General features: G+C 36.5%; 1 protein-coding gene across 4 annotated transcripts in view; it reads right to left on the bottom strand.

Moving 5' to 3' along the window:
• Window positions 1–21,265, bottom strand: part of KLHL2 (kelch like family member 2) — a 53,849-nt gene that overhangs the window by 7,178 nt on the left and 25,406 nt on the right. For all 4 annotated transcript variants that reach the window (XR_004496830.1, XM_015624790.1, XM_033513337.1 and 1 more), the window contains 7 exons: window positions 12,494–12,656; window positions 5,606–5,715; window positions 4,107–4,223; window positions 2,957–3,106; window positions 1,926–2,043; window positions 1,227–1,424; window positions 373–474 (listed from right to left, as the gene is read on the bottom strand). Coding sequence is in view for 3 of the 4 variants with exons in the window: in XM_015624790.1 (XP_015480276.1) it covers window positions 373–474; window positions 1,227–1,424; window positions 1,926–2,043; window positions 2,957–3,106; window positions 4,107–4,223; window positions 5,606–5,715; window positions 12,494–12,656 (958 nt within the window). In the remaining variant the exon portion in view is untranslated. The remainder of the gene's footprint in view (window positions 1–372; window positions 475–1,226; window positions 1,425–1,925; window positions 2,044–2,956; window positions 3,107–4,106; window positions 4,224–5,605; window positions 5,716–12,493; window positions 12,657–21,265) is intronic.

Below are 21,265 nucleotides of genomic sequence, written 5' to 3'. Positions count from 1 at the left end.
GTCCCCAGCGTGCAGCCAGCAAGGTCAGCCACAGATAACAGAGCTGACAATACAGCAGTGCTACATCACGAAGGACCAAATGATAAGGTCATCACATCAGCTCTCTGACTTTGCTGACATACATAACCTAGAGCTTAGCAAGGTTTTTCTCAGTTGGCCTCAGGCACAGCTGAACCTCTGAAAAAAAATTTAAAACTACTATGCTAAAAACTGCATGAACCCAAGTAGAATGATTACATATTGTTCATACCATTTGAACTACAAGGTTGAGCAAAAACATAAATCTGAAGTATGTTTTCAAAACTAAGGAAAACTAGTAGGGTAAATGATTGCATTTCCCCCCATTCTTTTCAGTATAATTTGCCAACTTACCTCCAACAACACCTACGCCAACACTACTTCTTCTTGTGTTCATTGGAGCTACATGAAACCACTCGTTAGTCTTTAAGTTGTAAACTTCGACCGATGACAAACCTATGAAAACAATATAACATTTTCTCTAAAAATCTAGGTGCAACATGCTGTCTAGCTTTCAGGAAACTCTTCATATCAGAAAATTCAAATTATTTCATTTTAAGGATTGTTAAATGCTGAACATAAAGCACAACTTTTTGTCCTCTAGATAGGCAATTACAATCAACCCATTTTTTATGTCTGAAAATGGGCAAATTACTGAAAACTTTCGTGGAGCTGTGAAAAATTCTTCCCCGGATTTTTTCCTTTCTTTTTAATTAATTCACATGCTTTTTCCTACTTATGCTTCTGTAACAGTTACTCAGCAAAAATATCACTTCTGCACTAATTGTTTAATGCATCCTAAGTAGAGAATGAACAGTGTATGTCCAAAGCCCTCTCACAGGTCAGAAAAAGCTGTTTATAATCTTATTTATGCTACATGAAATGAAGAAATGAATTTCCTATGCAAACAGGACAAAACAGACCAGATAATTTTTCTCTCATATCTTCCACAAGTTAAGGACTCTGACTATAGAGGGAATACTGGAAGTGAACTTGCCAAAAGTTTACTAGCCTTTAAGCCTGAATTTTTAGGAGCAGTCCACTGTTCAGGTAGGGAGATGTGACCATTTAAGCACATTCCACATCACAAGATGCCAGGCTACCTGCATGCTTGGTTTCACCACCAGTACTAGCAAGAGGCATTAATATTTGAAACAATTATGTTAAGAGTAGTCAAAACTATTCAGAAGTGTCTAAGGCAAACATACCTGTACTCCCATCAAATCCTCCCACAGCATAAAGAAGGCCATTTAATACAGCTGCTCCCAGTGTGCTTCTCCTGTCTTGCATGTTAGCTACACTTGTCCACTGGTCCTTCACTGGATCATAGGAATCTACTGTACGAACTCTCAAAGAGCCATTGAAACCACCAACAGCATAAACCATGCCTCCCATGTACACCATTCCTAGAGCAGGGAAATGGGGAGGAAAGATGAGTGTTTCAGTCTCTCTGCCAATTAACTGTATTCTGTACTGTCCTAAGTATGCAGATACTTGACACAAATTACAGTATTCACTACACTTGTCATGCTTTTGACAATCCCCCAGAACCACACTTCATTCAGATTAAGCTGTAGAATTTCTGACACTTTCTGCTACTAACAGTGCACATTCCTTAGGGTATTTGAATTGTGAAATTAATCATTATTATAATTCATAAATATTTAAATTTATTTATCCCTTGTTTCTGTGGGAGATAATAAAGCAGTTTATCCTACAGATTGCAAACCGAAGCACAAATTCGTCTGAAACAATTGATCAAAGTTGTATTGTTCCAGATTAGCAAGTAATTCAAATGATGAATGAAGTCAAGGTTTAGCCCTTAGATAAATATCCCAAGTACTGTTCCAGAGAATGCCTAAATTCTGAAGCATTACCAACCACAACAAAAAATTCAGCATCCTTACCTGCTCTACATCTTCTGGAAGGCAATTCAGCTACCTGATGCCAGCGTTCTTCTTTAAAATCATAGCATTCAACACTGCGAATTGCCTTGGGTGCCTGTCCCCCAACTACCATCATCAACTAACAGGAAGATAATAATAATAATAATAATTGTTAGTTATTTGCATATATGAGAGCACCTGAAAGATCAAAAATGTGTTAAAAACTAAAGCAACCTTCTGTACAAGAAATAATTAAAGGATGTCTCTCCTATAGAAATTTGAGTCTTGTGAACCAGGCAAAATTACTTGTTAGGTATCTTTTTAAACAAATGTAATTTGTAGTTGTTTTGTCCCAAGGAAATACCAAGGGAAGAAAAGCAGGAAGCAATCAGAATCTTGGTAAAGCTCCCATGAAAGAGGGAGACCCTGCTATATCTTCACATCCTACTGTGATCTCAGGTATGAGAATTCACCACTTATGATGTGTAGTGAAACTGTGACCATCCATCACATAACAGCCTTATCTTGTTCTTCTAAAAAAAAGTGCTTAATCTGCTGAACTGAACCTCGTATTCCATTATTGCCATTTTCATAACAGTACTGGCCCCTACACAGTAGTATGAGAAAACTTTTCTACTTGATTGTAAAAAAGAATCTAATGTTTGCTTTTTGCTAAAATGAACTAAAGATTAAACAAAAAATTCCAACACAAGTTTCAGTCATTCTTTGTTTTGGTTTGGGGTTTTTTGGGGATTTTTGTTTTTTAACAGGTTTACTTCCCCATAGTTGGATATTTCTCAAAAGCTAAAGCTCTTATTAAAAAATGTTTTCTGTGAGGGCAGGTAATGGTGATTCTCTGTGCAGGCAGAAGGCTAAAACATCTATATCATAGGTAGGATGAAGTGTAAAGGCAATCACTTGTTACACTTTTCTGATAAATAAATCTGGTATAAATTTTTTACTGGCATACCCCAAGACACAGTCAAGCTCTCATGAAAGTTTTTAAAATGCAATTTGAAATAGTAAATACACTGGAAAAACAAGGGTCTTACTTTTGGAAGGCTAGCAGGTGTTCTCAATTTTGTCCGTGTGCTTTTCATCAATGCCCGTTGCTCAGTTGGTAGCAAGTGATACTTCATAGCTTCAATGAGGTAATCTTTACAAGCACTGCTGTTCTTAACCAGTATTTCCTCTTCAACTCTCTGTTTATTAATAGAAGTTTAACAAGGTCTGAGCATGTTAAGGAAGTAAAACAGAAATCACAATCCAAACTGTAAAAAAGCCTATGATCTATCACATAAATGAAGATTAATCTGATTTTTAAGATTATAATTTAACCAGTAGGACAAAAATTTGTGGTGGAAATGTGCAGTCACTTATAAAAAAAAATCAAAATATGCTGATTGTTAATTAGCAAATGGAAGAAACAGTGATGGGCAAGGTAATTTTTCTTACAATTGGGCACATTTCTTGATTTTTTTAAATACAGACAGTACAGAATATTTTAAGGCGGGAGTTGCAGAGAATAATTTAACAAACTAGTAAACCACTCTGCAACAATAAAAACAACAACAGAACACAACAGCAAAAATACCCCAAATCCCACCCAAAACAACCCAGACAAATTGGAGATTTGTATCACAAAATCAGAGTTTTTACAATAAACACCTACCAACCTACTAATGCCTATTAACCAATGTTAATACTGAACTCATATTGTCAATCTTAAATATTTGACCTGGCATCAAAATATCCAAATTAAGTTATAAAATTTGAAAAAACATGTTTTATCTGAACCAGGTAAAAGAATGCTTCCTTTGTCATGAATTCCTAATCAGCTTAAACAACAGATATAATTCTGAAATTGAAAATTCACTTATGAGAACAACTCCTTTATCAAAAGACGGCATTACAAATGAAACCTAACCTGATCTCAGTGAATTACATTGTTCAGATTCCTGGGGTGGTATGACATGCAGTCAGCCAAACAGATAAATTACTTACATAAGTCATCCTCTGTGTGGCAATCCCTCACCTCAGTGTGTGTATATGCACATGAGTATGTGGTAGTGGCTGTTTGTTTACTTTTACTATCACTAACAGATTAATGACATTAGTTTAAATATAAAATGATCTATCTGGCATTAAAATAATGAGCAGAAATAGTCACATGCAGAATGATTAGTATTCATTTTTGCTTACCTGGACTAAATACTCCCGAGAAAGCAAAGGGAGCCGAACATGCTCCATCAGACGTGCCATTAACTCCTGCCTTACATCTTTGTCATGGTTTACCCAGGTTATCACTGCTTCAAATACCTTCCAGAAAACAAACAAATCAAGTTCCTTGACTTACAAGTTCATAAGCATGAGAACATCAGCACGCCTCCAAAAATCGTTTTGCTTATACTCAAACTCCTAACATAAGAACAGATGAGAATGGTTAGAGTTCACTTTATTTCCATATTTATCAGCTATAAAATTATGAAGGTGTATTATCTGATCTCATTTTATACAGACTCTACTGGTGTTTCAAGGGTAGCTCTGCTACACTGACAAAATGCATACAGTGACTTCATTGATACTGAAAAATAGGCAAACAAACAACACAGCAGCTGGAATATTGCAGTCTTCATACTTTTCTTCCTTTCTTGGAGAATTGACCTGCCACATCACCATTCAAATGACTTACCATCACTGAGTCTTAGTGGGAAAAGTGATCCCAAGCCTGATTTTGCCACCATTGCACAGTAGCTCATCATTCACTAGAGCATTGAAACCTCCGCAAAAGCAGCATCACGTGTATTTAAGGGATGACACTCAGGGGATTACAGGAACAACAACATAGCTTTGCTAGCTGCTGTTTAAGCAGATAGTTCTTAGATTCAAAGTTTCAAAAAGGTTTTAACATGAAACATTGCCTAATTGTACAAATGTATTCAAACATGCTTTTGAACACAGTTTAGCTTCGTTTGAGTACAACTAAACTTCTCAAATAAAAGAAAACCAACATATTTCAAATAGATCATAACTGAATTTAAAAAGCTCAAAATGAATACATCCACAGCCTGAAAACCATTAGACGTTTACAGAGATGACCTGGGCTCACTGAAGAACACAATGTTTCAGAAATGGCTTTAAAAGATTGAGATCTAGGCTAAAGGTGAGCCAACATACATTGAACTCTGGTTAGGTAACACCAAGCTGCCATGTCATCTCCTGTGTTACCCACATGTGTTCAGTTAGGTTAAACAGCTCACATATACACACAGAGCTTTAATACCTTTGTGGGACTGCTGATGTTAAAGTTAGTAAATGGCATGCAATTGCTCTCCAAACTTGGAATTGTTTATCCCTTGGTAAACCAAACTCCTGTAGATGTGACTCAGCATGTATTCTGGGTGTTTTGCTTGAAGATGAGAAGGAATTTCCATTTAATTTGGGTTTTGTTTATTTTTTTTCCAAAGAACAAAGGGTAATGTGATTTAATATAGTTTTAGGATTTTTAAGAGTTGAGACTAATTTTCTACTTCAGACGACAACAATTTTGGGAAGAGTCCTTTAAATTTTAGTTCAATACCTGCCTAATTTTGCTGAGGAAACACAGAACACATCCAAAAAAAGTGCACAAGATCAGTAGGAGCAAGCTTGCTCTTTCACATAAAAGGATAAAAAGAATAATGGGATACAGGTTGTCTTACCTTCTCCTCTGAGGCAATTGTGAGTTTGTCACTGGATATCAGACTGCACACCTGCTCTACACCAAGATTGAGGTATTCTTCACTAAGTACGACATCAGAAAAGTGCTGTTCTGCTTAGAGGAAATAAATATGCTAACACAGAGTACAACACATTTCTACATGTATAACAAGCATTAAAGCAGCAGGGTAAAACAGAGGAAAATGATTCAATATGCATGCTATTTTACCCTATCTAGAAGCAATACGTTCATTTAAAACCTCTTCTATAGGTTAAAGCTTGGTCTCACAAATAGCTTTTATCTTTAAAAATTATTTAACTAAAATATTAAAACACATTATATTCAGATGGTTGCTTCATCTCAGTACTTGTCCTTAAGAATTACCTAAGTCTCATTTTGCTAAATTTGCACACAAAAATACAGAAAAAGTACTCCAGAGTCTGTATACTCTGTTGTTGACAAGCATATTTTAAATTTGTAGTTTGACATGGACAATGGTTGATTCTTTAGAACCAACCAGCAATGTCATACAACAAGTCCTGCTGTATCTCTCAGAGCTTCTCCAAGGTCATAAAATATTGCATATTGCAATATCTACAAAGTGCAGAAGGTATGTAATTTTCCTAATTTTTTCTAAACCTCAACTTAAATAAAACTGAAAAAATTTAGTGTTTCCAAGTTGTCATTCAGTTGTTCCCTCCCTTCCTTAAAATTTCTTTTTATTACATTCTTTTGCTTAAAAAGTAGTTTCATTCAGTTAAATTATTTTTCCCCTTCTTCTGCTATTCTTAACAGAAGTTAGAAGGGACAACTGTTATTAAGAACTTAAGAATTCTCTCAAAGTCAGAATAAATAAAAAGAGGCCAGCAAACATACTCAAACCAAAGAATATTTTATAGCTTTTTCAATCACTCTAGTAGTACTACTGTAACTAAGACTCCATATTTGAGAAAGTTGTCTAATCTGTTAAAAAGAAGTTAAAGAATGCTGAATGCTTAAACTCAAGAAGCCTAATTTTTCAGTTCAACTTTTGCAAGAAAACAGCTATTTTAGATGCAATCATCATTGGTACAAGTCTCTCTAATTCTGCAGCATTCTCTTATGATGGACAGGTAGTATTTTCTGCAGTATTTACTTCAGATAATGGGAAAGAAAGGATGAAAAGAAATACTATTGATTTTTATAACATCCCCATTATTTTTCTATTCTACAAATCTTGTATCTGTTTGCTTTGCAGACAAGTATTCAGTTTCTCAAGCTAAGTATCTGATGAGTTTTACTGTTTGCAAATAGAAATCGAGAAAGGTAATTTGTATAGATTATTTTTACGATAAACTCCAATTTTCAGGTGACAATGACACGAACCAGTATGTCTCACTGTACTGAGAAGCTGAGTTTGGAAGCAAGCAGAAAGGGGAAGCAACACTCATCCAATCTCAAACAAATCTGAGGTTCTGAAGCACTGTTCATCTTTCCTTCAGAAATAAAATGCAACAGTGGATCACATCCAACAGGATAGATTTCATAAATTAGAAATATCTGGTTGATTTCATACACTCACAAAAGCCTTGCTTTTTAGAAGTTGATTTAGATTTATGTCATGAACTAAGTAGGAAGAGATCACCCTCTGAACCAAGAGAGATGAAAGTTGAGAATTTTCAAAGTAATACAATGTGAGGCTGTCTCCTGTTTTCATGCTAGACATAAGGACTGTAGAAGACAATAAAAAAAACCAGTGCTTGAACAAAAACTGTTTTGCTGGATATCAGCCTCCTAAAACATAAAACGTGGCACAGTGAAAAAAGGAGAACCACTAAACCAAACTACTCAACAGCTACAAATCCTCAGATGAATGAATTACAGATGAAAGAGAAATAGGGGAGATTTCTACATAAATTTTAGTTGTCAAAAAAGAGGTAAGGTGAAATGACTTGTCTCATAAGAATCACATCGCTTGTAACAGACCATTGTAACTGAATTATAAATAACATTTGGGCAGAAGCCAATTGCAATTACAGCTGCATGGGTTATTTAAAGTAATTAAAAACTGAGAAAGAACAAGGAAATGTAAAATCAATTAAATCCACCAATGGCAATTTATGTAATGCTGGTCCAAGTGTTGAAGACAGAAAGCTGCATTATATATAAAAATTACACTTATGAAATTCAAACTTTTTACATCCTTTTAGCAAGAAGGATAACAGCATCTTCAAAATAACATGATTCAGTACTAGAATTTCAAGAGATCACACTTAGATCCTCTTTTCCCAATAACGATGAAAAATAGTACTGGAGGTGTGTGGATTTTTTTGCCTTCTGGGTTAGGATTTGTATTATCTCATATTACTGCTGCCATCCTGGAAGCTTCGATAATCTGAAGGCATTAACATCAAACATGATGAAACTTATGCTTAAATGATTAAATATTTCATGCAACTGTCCCCTGTAAAAACTTACATTATCTTGTTTTTTATTTATTGCATTAGGGAATATACTTCTTTCTTTATGAAAATAACATCTCTTAGAGAAGCAGAGAGAACTACCCAGATGGAAGTTTCCATGAGAGAATAAAATAATTATTTTTTTCCCAAATCAGAATTTTCCACACAGTATGCAACTTTGACAAATTTGTACTGGAATCCTGCCCTATTTCTTGCCTCTTTACCCAGAAATTGAAGCCAGCTGGCTCCAGAGTCTGGCAGCCTGGAAACAAGCTGGCTTAGGACTTCAGAGGCTTGGCTTCTAAATTCCCACTTCCTATGCAAGTCGAGTCCTACTTCTTTATTATCAAGACTAAACTCTAATTAAAAAAAAAAAAATAAATCCCTTTTAGGATGTTTCTAAAATATCTGTTCCAATTGCATATGAAAAACATCTTTTTACATTTCAGCAACTGAGTCAGTTTCTATCTGAATAGCTAAAGATCTGTCCTTGTCTGCCCTGTGACAGTAGGGTGGGGCAAATGAAAAGAAAGCCTTTGACAACACAAAAGGGGCTAGTAACAAAAATGTCTGGAAGTACAATAAACAATGCTAGCATGGAGAGCACAGAAGGAAAATAGGAGCTGTAAATGTACTGCTTTTTGGTATTTGCTGTTCTGAGTCTGGAGCTAGGTATTATATATGCACATGCAGCAAAAAGCACTTGACACCTCTTCTATCCAAAAGGCTCACAAGTCTGGCTATATAGATACTGACATTATATTTTTCACTTATATAGGAAGGAAAGCATCTGAAACCTGCACAGGATATTTTATGTTTTAAACATTTATGGATTAATTCACAATGTCACACAGAGATTTTTTTTGGCTTGGGATGAAATGCCTTTGCTATTGGCCTATTTTAAGGCACTTGTCAAACAGGAGCCCCAGCTTTGTTGCAGAGGGATAGACACAAGCTTTGCCAGCTGGAGAACCAGCAGAAGGTAAAACTGCAGAATCACATTTTTTCAAAAATCTGATTTATTTGTCAATCTTATGCTTAAATAACTGTTTTTTAGAACACCATGAAATTCACAACAGCCAAGGCAACAGCAGCTTAGCAACAGACGTTGCTACTCAGAATAGAATCATAGGAATGATTCTGACAACTCCATCCTTTCCATGCCAGGCATACGGATGTACACAAGAACAGTCTACAGAAGATATGCATGCTTCTAAGTCTTGCCAGGGCTCAAGTTTTGGACTGAGAGCACCAGAATCACGAATGCTGTTATCCCACAGTCAAATACAATGCAGCAATCCCTGCATCAGCACACATGCTAGGATTCCCTAACAAAAGGATCTCCAACATCTCAGCACAGTGCTAAAAGCCATAAAGGTTCACTGTGCCAAGCCTCGAAGGACAATTCTGCCACAGGTCTCCCAAAGTTTCCAATGCCCATACTGCCCTATGCAGTGGGTGAAATACATTATTATTCTTTGGTTAAAACTAAGAAATGTGTCAGAACATAGGCATGGAGCAAGAGTCTCTCTATTCAAGATGGTGCACCCCTCTTCATTAAAAGGCTTTACCAATTTATCCTCAGGTTGCACTTAACATTGTAACACCTATATAATGCACCGCTTTCTCAGGAAAAAATTGTTATTTTGTGAATATCCTTTAACACTACCTAACACATATCCCAGACCAAAACTGAGGACAGACTAGCAGTGCTCATGCCACATACTCTTCCTAGGAATCCTCACAAAAGAAAGATGAGAGGCTTCAGCTGTGCACAGTCTCTGACTGTGCAAGTGTAACAAGACCCAGAACAGGATTGCTTTCTGGAGCATCATGAGAACAGGTGGCATCTCCAAGTTCGATTGCAACAGAAGTTAATTTCAAGTATCAATTGTCCCTATTTAAAGATCACAGATGAATATAAATGACTCTCCTAGAAATCCTGCTCTCTACTGCAAAGGACCAAACCACCACAGGAATATGAAGCTCCAATTTTAATGGAAGCTGCATCTTCATTCCCAGTGGAAGGAAGTTCTAGAGTTTCACTCTTCAAATAACTTCTGATCCACTGGCATCCATTTGTTTTTATATTATCACTGTCTATTAGCAGAGTTATCTCACTGCCTCTTTTTTCTAAATCTAAAGTAGCAAGTGTAACAAAATAAAGCCTGGGAAAAGTTACAAAACAAAATACTTTTCATTTTCTCTAGCAGGGAATATTTTCACTGCTTTTTTCAATCGAATAATCCTTTTCTGTACTCATTCTAATTTCTGAAGCCTTAATCCCAAAATGTATACTCTGGGAATTAAGCTGCCTGTGATACAAAGCTTAACTCTGAATGGCACAGCCATGTATTTTTGTCTCAGACTTTTGAGATTTTTTTTTTTTCAGTTGTAAGAGCTGTGACAAAGTACAAAGAGGCATTTGAAGTAAGAACAGGGGGGAAAAAGAAGCTATGATGGTTGAGATACAGGCAGTAAGTAGCCTGAAAATTCAAGAGCAAAAACATTGACCTGCAAAGGTACAGAACTGTATGAAAGGAAATCAGGGAGTCAGCAGACAGAAATTCAGCAAGACTGATGATCAGGCAATTCCAAGGAGAAACGAAGGCCAACACTTCCTCCCTGGATCCTTTTATCAGGAGTACTGAGCAGTCTGGGGCTCAGCCTAATATACTGCACGTCCCAACAAACAGCTTTCCTCCTCCTTTCACTTGCCTGTATTCTGCTTGCAGACACTCTCTAAGCACACCAAAGGACGCCTGAACAAAATGACCCAGAGAAGGACAGTTAACAGGTGGACACAATTCCTGCGCCCTCAAAATACATTTAACCAATACTGCAGTCAAGGTCTTACCAGGGTCTTAGAATTTATATTTCTAGAAAATGATTTATACAAATATTAGCTTCAAATACTAAACTGAACAAAGATTGTTTAGAAGTAACTGAAGTAGTTTAGAGATTTAGTTGAGAAATAACTAAGGCCCAGTCAGAACAGAAATTGGAAAAAATAATTTAAAATTCAAAATTAAGCAACAGCTGTATCAAAACACATTTAAAACATTAAATATCTGAACATTAACTCTAGTTAATAAATGTATGTCTTGCTTCCTATTGCAGAAAATGTCAAAAATGTATAGCTTTTTGGATTTAATATTGTAATACTCAAAGACAAAAGTATTTAATTAAAACCTTTTGAATAGATGCCAAAATAGAAATAAAACAAAGTCATTCAGTACACATCACAACTTCCTGAGTAAGGTAGGCATTACAAAAGCTAGTACTTTCAAAAACAATCTGACAAGTCTTTGAATTTTTTTAATTGATATATCAATCATTCTTGATAGAAATACTATAATCTCCTGTGAGTTTAAAAAAAAAATCAATACCACAAAACAGAATTTCTAGGAATGACAACAACTGAAAGCATTCATCGAAGTCCTTGCATTTCTGAGGTCTAAATTTATCCAAGGCAATTAAAAGCCTATTATTTGGACCTGAGTTGAAGCACTTAGTGCTCTATTTCAGGAAAATCTTCAGTTTTAACTCTGTACTAATTGTTAATTATGCTAATTGGTCACTGTACATTTTTGGAAAGTTATGGAAAGCAATGCAGCCATATATATATTTTTCTACAGCCTTATCAGGATATTTAATTTTTAATTATCTTTTTTGTTTTGCTCTTGTTCTAAGCCTGACAGTGCTAGGAAGAGGAAGGCAGAGAGTGGACCTGACTGTGCACGCTGACTATACACGGCATATTTATCTCAAGAGTAAGAACACAGTGTGCATTCTTTAAAATCCACTCCACAGACACAGCAAATACACAGTAGGAGTTGAGCTGGCAGCTCATCACACAGGCCAGCAGTACTCCAAGGATATGATGACAACAAGGGAAGCTTTTGGGGGAAATTTGATGGAAATGGAAGGTGGTTTGGTTACGGAAGAAAGACAAGGTTAGTATCAAGCATGAAAATAGGAGAGCTGGAAAGGCAGATCAAATACAAGATTCAGAGACTGTAGGTGCTCTTTATAGTAGGAAATTTCAAGTTGTTGGCTAGATGAGCAGGATTTTCAGAAGGTAAATTGATGACATAACACCCAACATTACATTTCTTACTTCTTCAGGGGCTACCCCTCCTTGCAATGTCTTTTTCTTATTTCTTGTCCCATGTAATTCCTACATACTTTGACTTGTGGTAATTGTCAGAATTTTAATTCTTCTCTCCTGATTTCCTCCCCTAAGTGAAGGTGCAAAATATAACTGTGGGCCAGCCAGCACATTTTATTTCTCTTGAAGACATTCAGATCAAATGCAGTTCTCATCAGGAGATACATGTCTGCAATACCCTGGATAAAATTTGTGTTCCTCTGTGTGGGACTGGGTGGCATGGAGCCCACCCACACTGACAGATACCAGGCTGTGTGCTCTGCTAATGAAAACTTGCCTGCATATGTGTTGGCCTTGCTCAAGAGATCTGTGCATGCATGCATGTCAGCAAAAGCACGAATCCCCAGGCAGTTGATAGGATGAAGCTGGGATTCCAAAAATTCACAGCAAGTCCTCTTCACATCCTGCAGTTGCAAGAGACCAGCTGCTGGGAGCAGCACCTGAAAGGAGAAGCAACAGCTAGTTAAGGTCCAAATTCAATTCTGATGTTATACTAGAGTATTGTCACTATTAAGAAAAAAAAATTAAACCATTAAAAAACCAAGACTAAAACAAAGAGGAAGATTTTGGCATTATGCAACTGAAGAAGTTAAAACCCAGCATGAGCATGATTTTACTTCTCAGCAGATACCATTTAGAATAACAAGCAACATCTCTACCTTTGTGTTCACTGGGGAAGTCTCTCCACAAAATATAACTTACAAGTTCCCTGTTTACATTTCCCAGCACTTCTTAATTGCATCTCATTTCCAAGCCTTCAATGCTGGATATTTTTAAAGGAAAGTTTTCTAAACCATGATAGAATATGTAAATCTTGTTTGCATGCATGCACTGCATGGACGCTGTACCATGTTTTTGTTAGCATCAAAAATAAGCATCTTTATGCAAGAGATTCCAGTAAGGACACAATTCAGCTTCCCCAGAAGTCTGTGACCTTCTTGGAAGAATGACAATTCAAGACTGTCTGGGTATCAATACAGACAGGAAAAATGAAGGATCATATATTTAACAAGAGTTTGATTTGAATATCAACTGTTAATGAAAGAGAAACAAAGAAAAGACAAATGTGATTGCACTGAGATACACAGATTACTGCTAAGCAAAATAATAAAAAATTAGTTTAAATCTTAGATAATTTTGAAAATATTTAATAAGTCTTACAAAGTAAATGGAAAATATGCCAGAAGCATAAAAGTCAGTGTCACACAAACAACTATAGTAAGCTTAAAGTTTATTAATTACAATGTTGAAAGATTACAGTGAAATTGTTTTATTTTAGCATACCTCTATGTAAATGTTAAGATAATATTACTAATACAATTTATATTACCAGAACACAGTATGATTAATTGGTGAGTAGATAAATGAATTTGATAGCTAATTCTATGATTAGATATAATCATTAACATACATAGCAAAAATCAATGCTAGAAATCTACTACAAGTATTTATTTAAACAACTTGTCCCAATGAAACAAATATTTCATACCTGCTCACAAATTCAGTAACTAATTCAAGGACAGTCCTACATAATTTTAGGCATTTTATCAGAATAGTTGAGCAAATAATTCTGAGAACAATCCTTGACTGCATAAATGGACACAGTAGAAAAATATGTAACATCATCATAAAATCAGAATACAGAATGGAAAGGTGAAATTTGAGAATGGCATGGAGAAAATAATTTAATATTTGTATTTACAGTTACCCTGGCACACTTATATGAACAGTAAAGGAATGTTACACTCTTCATTATGGAAATTTACATCAGTTCTGAGATCACTGAAACTGAGCTTGCAAAGTTAGAGAGTTCAATACATTTTAGTTATCAGAAAACAAAACGTTCAAGTCTAAATGTATTTTATGTTCTGCTGCTAAAAAGGAAAAGAGAGGCAAAGTGCATCAAATTTATCTTGTTGAATTACACACTGGGCTTCGGTTACTAGGCAACAAGAGCTGTGATAACATCCAGCTATTTTCATTTGTACCTATAGAACTGTTGGTCTGAAAGCCATAATAACCTGCATTCAAAAATACAGTTCCATCACAGTCAGATTTACTCTCCTGAAGCCAGGAGCAGAACTAAAGAGGGAAAAAATACCAAAACAACTCAAACTCCTCAAAAATCCATAAGAAAAAAAGGAGAGAAAATAAAATAAAAAACCCCCACTACATTAAAACTGCGGTACCGATTAAGTTTAACTGCTGCTGACTCTAAATTGGTCAGTCATAGCTCAGATTTATTTCCAAAAATAGCCAGTAGAGGGTATCATAACTTTCCTTTAAAGATCAAAAATACTGTAATGCGCATACTGCTTTGTACTGCAAGAAATGCAGAGGTAAAAAAAAATCTCCGATTTCTCATTCAATGAAAATATATTCTCATCATGGCTATTTTTTTTATAATCAAAGAAAACTGAACAGATTATTATTACAGATGGCAAATAAGAAATTATATGTATTCTTTCTTTTTGTCAAAATTGTGGTGATGAATCTCAGAATTGTGAGGATGAATCTTGGACTGTTCTATTTCCTAGAGCAAATGATTTAACCCTTACAAGTCTGTGAAGATGCTTCCCTGGTTATTTCCTTTCAGTTCTCCTTCCTGCAGTGACATGCCTATTCCCAAAGCTTTGTGCATCTGCCATGCCAATTACATCTTTCCATCCCCACTGAGACAAAAAGGACTGTGACCAGGTACAAGTATTTGTTATAAAATCCACCTGCAGTGTCACATGCATAGTAGGAGGGATCCACTTAAGGCCTGGAACTTGGGTCCATGTTTTCACTGGAGTAGATTCAAGCCCTTCACAACAACTCGACCAAATCATCAGCCTGTAAATGAGGCTGCTGCCCTCTCTTGTGGCCTTTCAGGTACCTGCCAGGAGTATGTCAAGGGCTGAGGGTACTAATGATACCTGCAGCTTTTCTCCCTCCTTTTTAGCCTGCCAGCATTATGACTCTGTTCATCTTTGTGCAGCAGGACACATTCCCCTCACATGAGCAAAACATGTGTTGAGCTTGGAAGTGAGGAGCAGCTGGTACAGGCAGGCATCTCTCTAGGTGCTCCCAGGCCCACCAGCTCACCAGGAACACATCTACAACAGTCCCAAAGAGACACAGCCTGCCTGACTGATGAACAAACATCTACAAGGAAAGAAGGCTCAGAGGAGACGCTCAGAGAGCAAGAGTGATGAACTCAGGAAAGAAATACAAGAATGAGCATCTAGTGGCATAAAGAAAGTCAAACTTACCCTCACATAAGGGGGACTGGAGGGTGACTTTTCCTTTATATATATGGCTGTACCAGTAAGCCATCAGATTATGCAAACAGACTTCTCTAAAATAATTACTAGCATATAAGGTCTCCCCCAGCTAGCCAGGTCGGCAGGGGAGAAGTACGTACGTGACACAGTCAGTCCCACAAAAAGTGTAAAACAGAAAAACCAACAGAAGGAGCTCTCAAGAGAGCAATAGGCTTGAGAGGGCTTTAGCCCACGTACTCCTTCCTGGAGATGCTCACCATCCTGACAGTGGGCATATGCAGATCAGTAATGGGAATCACTTTTGCATAGTAATCCAAATGTATATTTCAACTGCTATGTCATGCTTGTGTTGTGATTCCAGCATATTGCAGTATGTCTCTACTAAATCAAAACATAACACTATGTAGTACCAAGTATCTTCACAACAGTAAATTTCATGGCAAACATTAATTCCCCCTCAAGGACTATCCAGAAGAAGCTGGTCAGAGCAGCTGCCCTGGAGTGCCTCCATACCAGACAAGGGTGTTCATCCCACCCAAGGGCTGCTGGATGACCTGATAGGCACAGCCCCTTGATTGGTACCACTTCTTGAACACACAAGGTTTTAGTAACTGCCCTGCTAGTTGAGAATGGGGGAACAAGCCCAGTGGAAGGAGAGACCAGGCTGGAACATGTGATACTACAAGGAGAAGCTAAGAAAATTGCATTTCTTCAGCCATAAAATAAAAAACAGGGAGACCTTATTACAGTCCACAGCTACCTAATGTGAAGTTAGAGAAGAGTGAACCAGACTGTTCTTGAAGATGCACAGCTGTAGGACAAGGAATTGTAAGAACATAGGAAAATCTGATCTTTTGAAAAAAAGGAGTTTGGTTGCTTTTTCTGTTTTGTGCTATGTTTTGTTGGGTATTTTTTAAGTGAGGCTGATTAAGCCCCAGAAAAGGTTGTACCAACCAGCTCCATCCCAACCTGCAGAATCTCCATTATTGGGAGATAGTAAAAATTCAGTGAACAGGCCTCTCAATGTGCTTTTAAAAAGCTCAACGAAAAGTAAAATATAAATTGATTAAAGCTTTCTGCCTGTTAATTTAAATCAATTTGATCCAGTAATTTTATATCCATCCAAGCTGTCCTCTCTGCACTCCTTTTTGTACCGTGAGATTTTCCTAGACAGACCATACTATGATACCTGACATATGAAGATGCTTAAGACAATATTTTCTTCTCTACTACTTTCAAATTTCTTGTAATTGTCTTAAAATTTCTGTCAGAAATATTTGCCCAAATTCAAATTGATACCCACACATTAAAAAACACATTAAGATCAGTATAATGTCAATAAGAAAATAGTGAACGATCATATTGAAGGTTTTGAAAACAAGATCCCACAACGGAAACAAGCTCCAAATTTCTCAGAACACTGAAGTACTTTTCAAGCAAATAAGCCAATAAAAATCAGAGCAGTGTATGCCAAGAGAATTGAATAATGTGCTGTCTAAAATAGAAAAATTCCATTCTTTCCTGCATGGAGAGGAAAGAAAACAGATCTGTAACATCAGGAAAGATACTAATCCAGAAATGGAGATGTATGAGAATCCAAACACACTACAATACAACACAGAAGCACACAGTTACATTAACAAGTTGCATCCCTGGTAATCACAGATATTGCATATTTTCAGTTACAACATTAAAATGAAGAAAATTTCAGAGAACAGCAGTTATGTTAATGCCTGTAATAAAAATATCTTGAGGAAACAGATTAAGGTTTAACATTTATTTCTAAGTTTTAAATAACCATTTCAGCAAACTAAGCTCCTTCATTTGCTGTTTACATTATCATAGCACGGGGAAGAGGAAAATTAACATAGTGGTTAAATATAATCCAAATTATCTTATTTTTTTATTCTCATCTATATGCATCTGTGCTGTAATTAAAACTGTGGTTTGTAACTGAAGTGTAGCCTAAATTCTAGTGCAATCATTCAGCACGGCATTGAAATTATGCTGTTTGGGAGTATGCATACAAAAACACTAAAATAGACACAAATATTTTAAGGCATCTGTGAGATAAAATGTGGAAGTTTCAATTTTGGAAAATTCAACCCTGTTTGAATTTCTGTATGAACAACATGTGCATGTTAAGCACGTTGTTCCAGTGTTAAAATACAAAAATAAGAGGCTGCGCTGGAATTAAAGATGTGCGTGAGCTGCAAGTTTAGAACGTGATGTCATGTAGGCTATGAAGTATACCTTCCAGATATCTTAACATCCTCAAGGCTATTGCACAATGAAGACATGGATGTATTAATTTTTCCTTTAGCTTAATGAGTCCCATGCAACTAAAAATCAGGTGCAGGTGGCAGTTTCATCGTATCACAGGAAGAAATCAGATCACGAAACAGTCCTAATCCTTTGCATTCCCCTTGTACTACACACAAACTGGTAGAGCACCACTTCAGTAGAAAATGATTGAATAATCATGAAAGTGTAATATTTTGCATGATTGACATGATCTACAAAATACTAAGCAGCTCCCAGCTTGGAAATCAGTGTGACAGATTAAAATGGAGGATAAGGAAGAAGTAACTGTTTTGCATATCCACTTTTTAACTTGCATCATAATCTGTACTTTAGAGTCCACTTCAGTTAGTGACATGCTAGGAAGTAAGCAATTTGCTCAAAAAGCAGCTTTTGAAGAGGCAGCACCTTAGAAGATTAATCTGAATGAATTACTTGTTATTAACTAACATGTTAGGTACAGAGGAGGGTTTTCTGTTGTTTCCTTGGGTTTTTTTGAAGGGGGTAGTTGTGGAAGTTTTGGGAGGGATTTAGGATGTAGTTAGTGGTTGCCAAAGTGCAGAAACAAGAGTCACGAAGTAAATGAAATTACACAAGAGATTCTTATTTAAGTAATACACTATAATGAAGGGTATCCATCTGGTCTACAAGGGAGAACCACGCAGTCTTGCTTGGCTTCAGGGTTCTCCTACAGCTTCTCTACCAGAACAGTGCCTTAACCACCACATGAAAGTGCATTTTGGCATAAACTTTCACACAAAAGAGACAGACTGATTTCCTAGTTTGATGGTTATTTTAGTTAACAGTCAGAAGCTTAGCCTTTCGTATCTTTTTGTTTTCTTAAAATATACTGGCAATAGAAATGAAATATTCTCTTACTTGGAGTAACACATCATTAACCTAAAATAATTTTAGTTAGAATTTTAGATTTTTCTTCCAATGAAAAAAATTGTAGGCATTTTGATTTCATAGGAACGAAGTCCTTGATTTGAAGTTTGGCCACTGAATTTACATATGTGTATAGTAAGTAATCTAAAATGAATGCTCAGAATCCTTCATCATACTTTAATTAATTCAGTGTTTAGAAGATTACACAGCTGCATAAAAACACCATCATATTTTCTTAGGGACAGCATAATTTAAATGAGACTAACTAGAGTCTGAACAAAGTTACTTCTGATATTATGTCATTCAGGAACTGGACAATTTGTTCTTTAATTACGACACCAGAAGTGCTACCCAGTCAAATCATATACATAGCTACCCTGCAAAGGATTAGAAGCTGAAAAGATTAAGTAGGCAGGATAACATAACTGGCACTACATGGTCTGCTTTCTTCCTGTAAAGGCTGACCCACATAAAGAATCGCTGCATCAGCTGATGCTCCGAGCTTTCGGCGAGCTTCAGCCGTGGGACTGAACTGCAGCACCTCAACCTCCAGCAGCAGCCCTCCCTCAGCTCAGACCCCACTGACACACACCATCACTTTGGGTATACCAAAGATACTATGATAGAAACGTTTTAAAAAGATTGCCTAGAAGATGTAAGGGCATCTTTTAGGTGTTAAGATGTAAGATGTAGGTCTTCTTACTGAAGATGTAAAGGGTTGACAAAAAACGAAATATGTCCATTTGCTGTTTCCTAAAGTATAAAAAAAACCTTTGAAGAGATGGGGAGAGGGAGTGGGGAAGGAAAGAGCTGCTGATTTTTTGGGGGTTTTTGTATGTTACAGACTGACTTGTGACAAACAAGGTTTGCTCTCCTAGTATAACTGAGCACTCTCTGGCCATTTAAAAGAAAGGGCTTGAAAGGCCATTTGCAAAATCCTAAACCTGGGCAGGAAACAAACAGCAGCATTAACTGTGATAGTAGATCATGAACCTTTGCTTGCTCATTATTTCATGGAAGATGCATCCATACTATCAAGTCTTAAAGTAATACAAAACCAAGAACTAAGGACAACATTAACAGCATGAAGTAGAATTGATTTCTGTGCATGGTGCTTATCTTCAGTACAAGAATTATGTCAAGATTAACATCTAATATGCAGTAAATGGTCCTTCAGTGGACTCAAAACACATTTGATTACTTCAAGCTTTTACCATAATTATGTTTTTGTAGTCTATTAAGATAATCTTTTACTTATAATTCAGTTTCCTACAACAGACCATAATTATATTCTAGAAATGTCACAGAGGATTTCCTTGAAAAAAAAGCATGAGGCTTAGTGACAAATTTCATAAATGCTTTAATCCAGATGTTGTGCATAAAAACTTCAGGTATGTAGACCCAGAATTCCCAAAGTAAATAGCATGTACAGCTTCCCACTTGACTTTGCAGATGCAGGTTTAGTACATGCATTTCATGATTTACAGCACAAGCAATATAAAGAAAACAGAAACATTTTCAAGGAAGCCTTTATGCATCTTCCAAAATTTCATCTTATATATCGCAGCATATTCTGAACCTACCTGCAAGTAAGAGAGGTCAACTGTGGAGTCTCTAAGTGACTTCATTTACTCATAATAAGCATCTTGAATTTTACAGGGAGGTGGACAAGCACACATGCATTCATTTGAGCAAACAACCTCTGTGCTTCAAGTCGGCAAGGGCTACTTTTCAGGTTTTGCCACAGGTAGCTTTAAGGTCATACAAAGAAAGAGAGACCTGGATGCCTACAGTAAAGGCTGTAGCTGAGACAAAAGTAGCTGCTTTCATCCAACTTGACACAGAAGCATCTCTAGCATTGCCTAGCAGGGTGATGATTTTAGACACTCAGAAACATTGTACAAACTTTCATACACCTTCATTATTAATATTTAGCTGAAGGGCAACCACATCCTAGCAAGGCAACATGAAGGCACCAGGTTTTAGAATCACAAAACGTGTGCTCTCAGTCCTGATTACTTCTGATCTACCCAACGGTCATTATATCTGATACTCTTTTTTCCTTTTTTTTAAAAAAAATTTTTTTAAAAAAATCATAGAATGGCCTGGCTTGAAAGAGACCTTTAAGATCACCTAGTTCCATCCTCCTGCTACAGGCAGGGACACCTTCTATTAGACCCAGCTGCTCAGAGCCCCATCCAACCCAGCCTTAAACACTTTCAGGGATGGGACAGCCACAAATTCTCTGGACAAATAGTCTATTCAAGTCTGTAACTTCTTTAGGGCACACCACACTTTGAGCTTGCTGCTGCAATACCTCTCAATGGAATCTCAATCCCAGCTGGCCCATAAAACAAAGAGTTAAAAATATTTTCCAGGCTAGTCTAGAACTACACAGTTTTACAGAAAAATGTTCAAATAATAGGTAAAATTCAGGCCTTCTAAAATGAAAAACCAACACATCTCCCTAGTCAACTGCACAAGAAAAAAAGAGAAATTTCAGTTTCCTTTTACAGAAGGAAATGGCAAAAATTTTACCTTTGTTAGAACAGCTTTTGTCTAGCTCTGCTACAACCAGCTAGGGATCTCCTCCA

Source organism: Parus major, chromosome 4, assembly GCF_001522545.3.
Source record: "Parus major isolate Abel chromosome 4, Parus_major1.1, whole genome shotgun sequence".
In the NCBI taxonomy this organism is placed as follows: Eukaryota; Metazoa; Chordata; class Aves; order Passeriformes; family Paridae; genus Parus; species Parus major.
This window is presented reverse-complemented; position numbering and strand designations above follow the sequence as displayed.